Source organism: Triticum aestivum, chromosome 5B (assembly GCF_018294505.1).
Source record: "Triticum aestivum cultivar Chinese Spring chromosome 5B, IWGSC CS RefSeq v2.1, whole genome shotgun sequence".
In the NCBI taxonomy this organism is placed as follows: domain Eukaryota; kingdom Viridiplantae; phylum Streptophyta; class Magnoliopsida; order Poales; family Poaceae; genus Triticum; species Triticum aestivum.
In genome coordinates this window covers 354,314,228-354,316,431 of record NC_057807.1, presented here as the reverse complement: position 1 = coordinate 354,316,431, position 2,204 = coordinate 354,314,228, and the positions used below count along the sequence as shown (strand labels likewise).

At 58.7% G+C, this 2,204-nt stretch overlaps 1 protein-coding gene across 1 annotated transcript; it reads right to left on the bottom strand.

Annotated features, from left to right (window-relative positions):
• Window positions 1–209: 209 nt before the first annotated feature.
• Window positions 210–1,980, bottom strand: LOC123116117 (flavin-containing monooxygenase FMO GS-OX-like 8). The gene has a single exon (XM_044537122.1). The coding sequence runs from the start codon at window positions 1,930–1,932 to the stop codon at window positions 505–507; it is 1,428 nt and encodes a 475-aa protein (XP_044393057.1). The 5' UTR covers window positions 1,933–1,980; the 3' UTR covers window positions 210–504.
• Between the last annotated feature and the right edge of the window lie 224 nt (window positions 1,981–2,204).

Below are 2,204 nucleotides of genomic sequence, written 5' to 3'. Positions count from 1 at the left end.
GACCCGTTGGTGGCAAGTGCGTTTCCCCCGGGTCGCCCGACCCAAGAGCGGGACAGGGTATGACGGTTTCTGAGGACTATGAGTTTAACTAAACGGAGGATTATCTATGTTGCATAGAATGTTATTTGGATCTCGCAAAACCAATTGTGGATTCTCGTTTTATGCCCATCCCGTCCCTCATTCCCGGTACCTTGAGCACCTCTTTTTTTATCAACTTTCTTTCTGTCACAACCAAACCATTTTATTTGTACAGAAATTAACCACTTCCTCCTATACAAAATAAATGTTGCAGTTTTGAACTAAGGGAGTAGTTACATTCTTGTGAACTCGAATAGAATGAAATAAAATCTCGCAGTGAACCTCTCAGTCTCTGACGCAGTTCAGTTCAGACTTCAGAGTGAACTACGCCTAAGCACCAGGTCAGAGCAAGCTAAACTTAGGTACGGATGGTATGATCTTCAGTTGAGTCGGAGCTTAGCTATGACCTGCGCATCAAGGTCAGCTTCAACCGCAGCAACCGTAGTTTTGATCTTGGGCTTGAGCAGCTGCGGCGTGCCATCTCTGCAGGCCCTTCCGGACGTTTTCGCCGTCGTCCTCGCGGTCGCGGAAGGTCTCCATGTCGTCGTTCATGTTGGCGATGATGGACACGAGCAGCTCTATCTTCCAATCCTCGATACGCGCGAAATCGCAGTACTTCTCCCTGAACTCGTACATTTTCTCAGGATCCACGCCGGCGATGTCGTGGGTGTACTTCTTCGGCACGCCGGCTGCCTCCCTGGCCCGGTAATACTCCTCCACGGACCGCAGCATCTCCTCCTCCGGCGGCAGCGCCCGCCGGCCGGACAGCACCTGCGCGACCCACTTCCCCTGCGCCTCGAAGAACCACGGCACCAGGACCTTCCTCGGTATGCCGACGAAGGAGAGCGACGGCGCCAGGGACGGCGGGAACACGTGCTCGAACAGCGGCCCCACGCGGTTGTCGTCGACGGTGACCGCGCCACCCGTGTCCAGGAACGTGAACGAGTAGGTGTACCCCGTGCAGTACATGACAGTGTCGGCGTCGACGGAGGAGCCGTCGGCGAACGCCACGCGGCCGTCCGCGTACAGACGGTCTATCTGCGGGTGGAGGTGCAGATTGGCGTGGTTCGCCAGCATCTTGGACATCGCCGGCGTCATGGCCTCCTCCATGGACTTGGCGGTGAGGTGCACCTCCTTGGCGACGCGGCGGAGGTCCAGCGCGATGTCCTTGCCGCTGTCCCCGCACCCGATCATCACCACCACCTCGCCGCGGAACGGCTCCGGCGTCCGGTACGAGTGGCTGTGCAGCTGCCTCCGCCGCCAGTCCTCCATGCCGTTGATGGTCGGGAGCTTCGGCTGCGAGTAGTGGCCGGTGGCCACGACGACGGCATCGAACACCTCCTCCTTCTCCTCCTCGTCCGTGCCCGTGCCACCGAGGTGCACGGTTCTCACAGCCCATTGATGCGTCGACGACGTGGGCACGGCCGCGACGCGCGTGACCCTGGTGTGGAGTCTGACGGCGTCAGCAAGCCCGAACGCGTGGCAGAACTCCCAAAGGTAGCAGTACACCTCGCGGTGGGTCGGGAAGCGGCGAGGGTCGCGGCCGGCGACGCCCTCCCTGGGAAAGAACTGGAAGTCGGAGAAGCCCATGGCCTCCCGCGGGCTGATGAGACGGAGGCAGGCGTACATGCTGCTGTGCACGCGCACCGGCGCGGCCCCTGCCTCGAGCAGGCCGTCATCGTCTGTCCTCGGGTCGTACAGCCACTGCCCGCCGACGTCGCCTCTCTGCTCCATGACCGTCACGACGTGGCCCTCTCGCCGCAGCTCGCGCGCCGCCGCCATACCGGCCATGCCGGCTCCCACGACGCACACATTCTTCGACTCCAGCTGCAGCGGCGGCTCAGCTGAGACCATTCCGATCACCAACCACGCACGAAGGAGGGAGTTTATGAAATTTTTGGAGACGTGCGACTGAGCGAGCGAGTCTTGAGTGCTTGACTTAGCTTTATATAGGACACCAATACTAACGTTTAATTTTATTTTGCTAGAAAAAAAATGAGACCAACTCAAAGACTAACCCTGGTTGACTTTTTTTATAGGAAAAACTCCGCAAGCATCATGCGTTCAAGCCGAGACTTGAATTCCGTGAGCTGGCAGCAGCCTCAGCTGCCCAGCCAACGAATTGA

Bases quoted from the DNA above. Each gene is read 5' to 3' on its own strand.
- LOC123116117 (XM_044537122.1), bottom strand. From the start codon at position 1,932: ATGGTCTCAGCTGAGCCGCCGCTGCAGCTGGAGTCGAAGAATGTGTGC.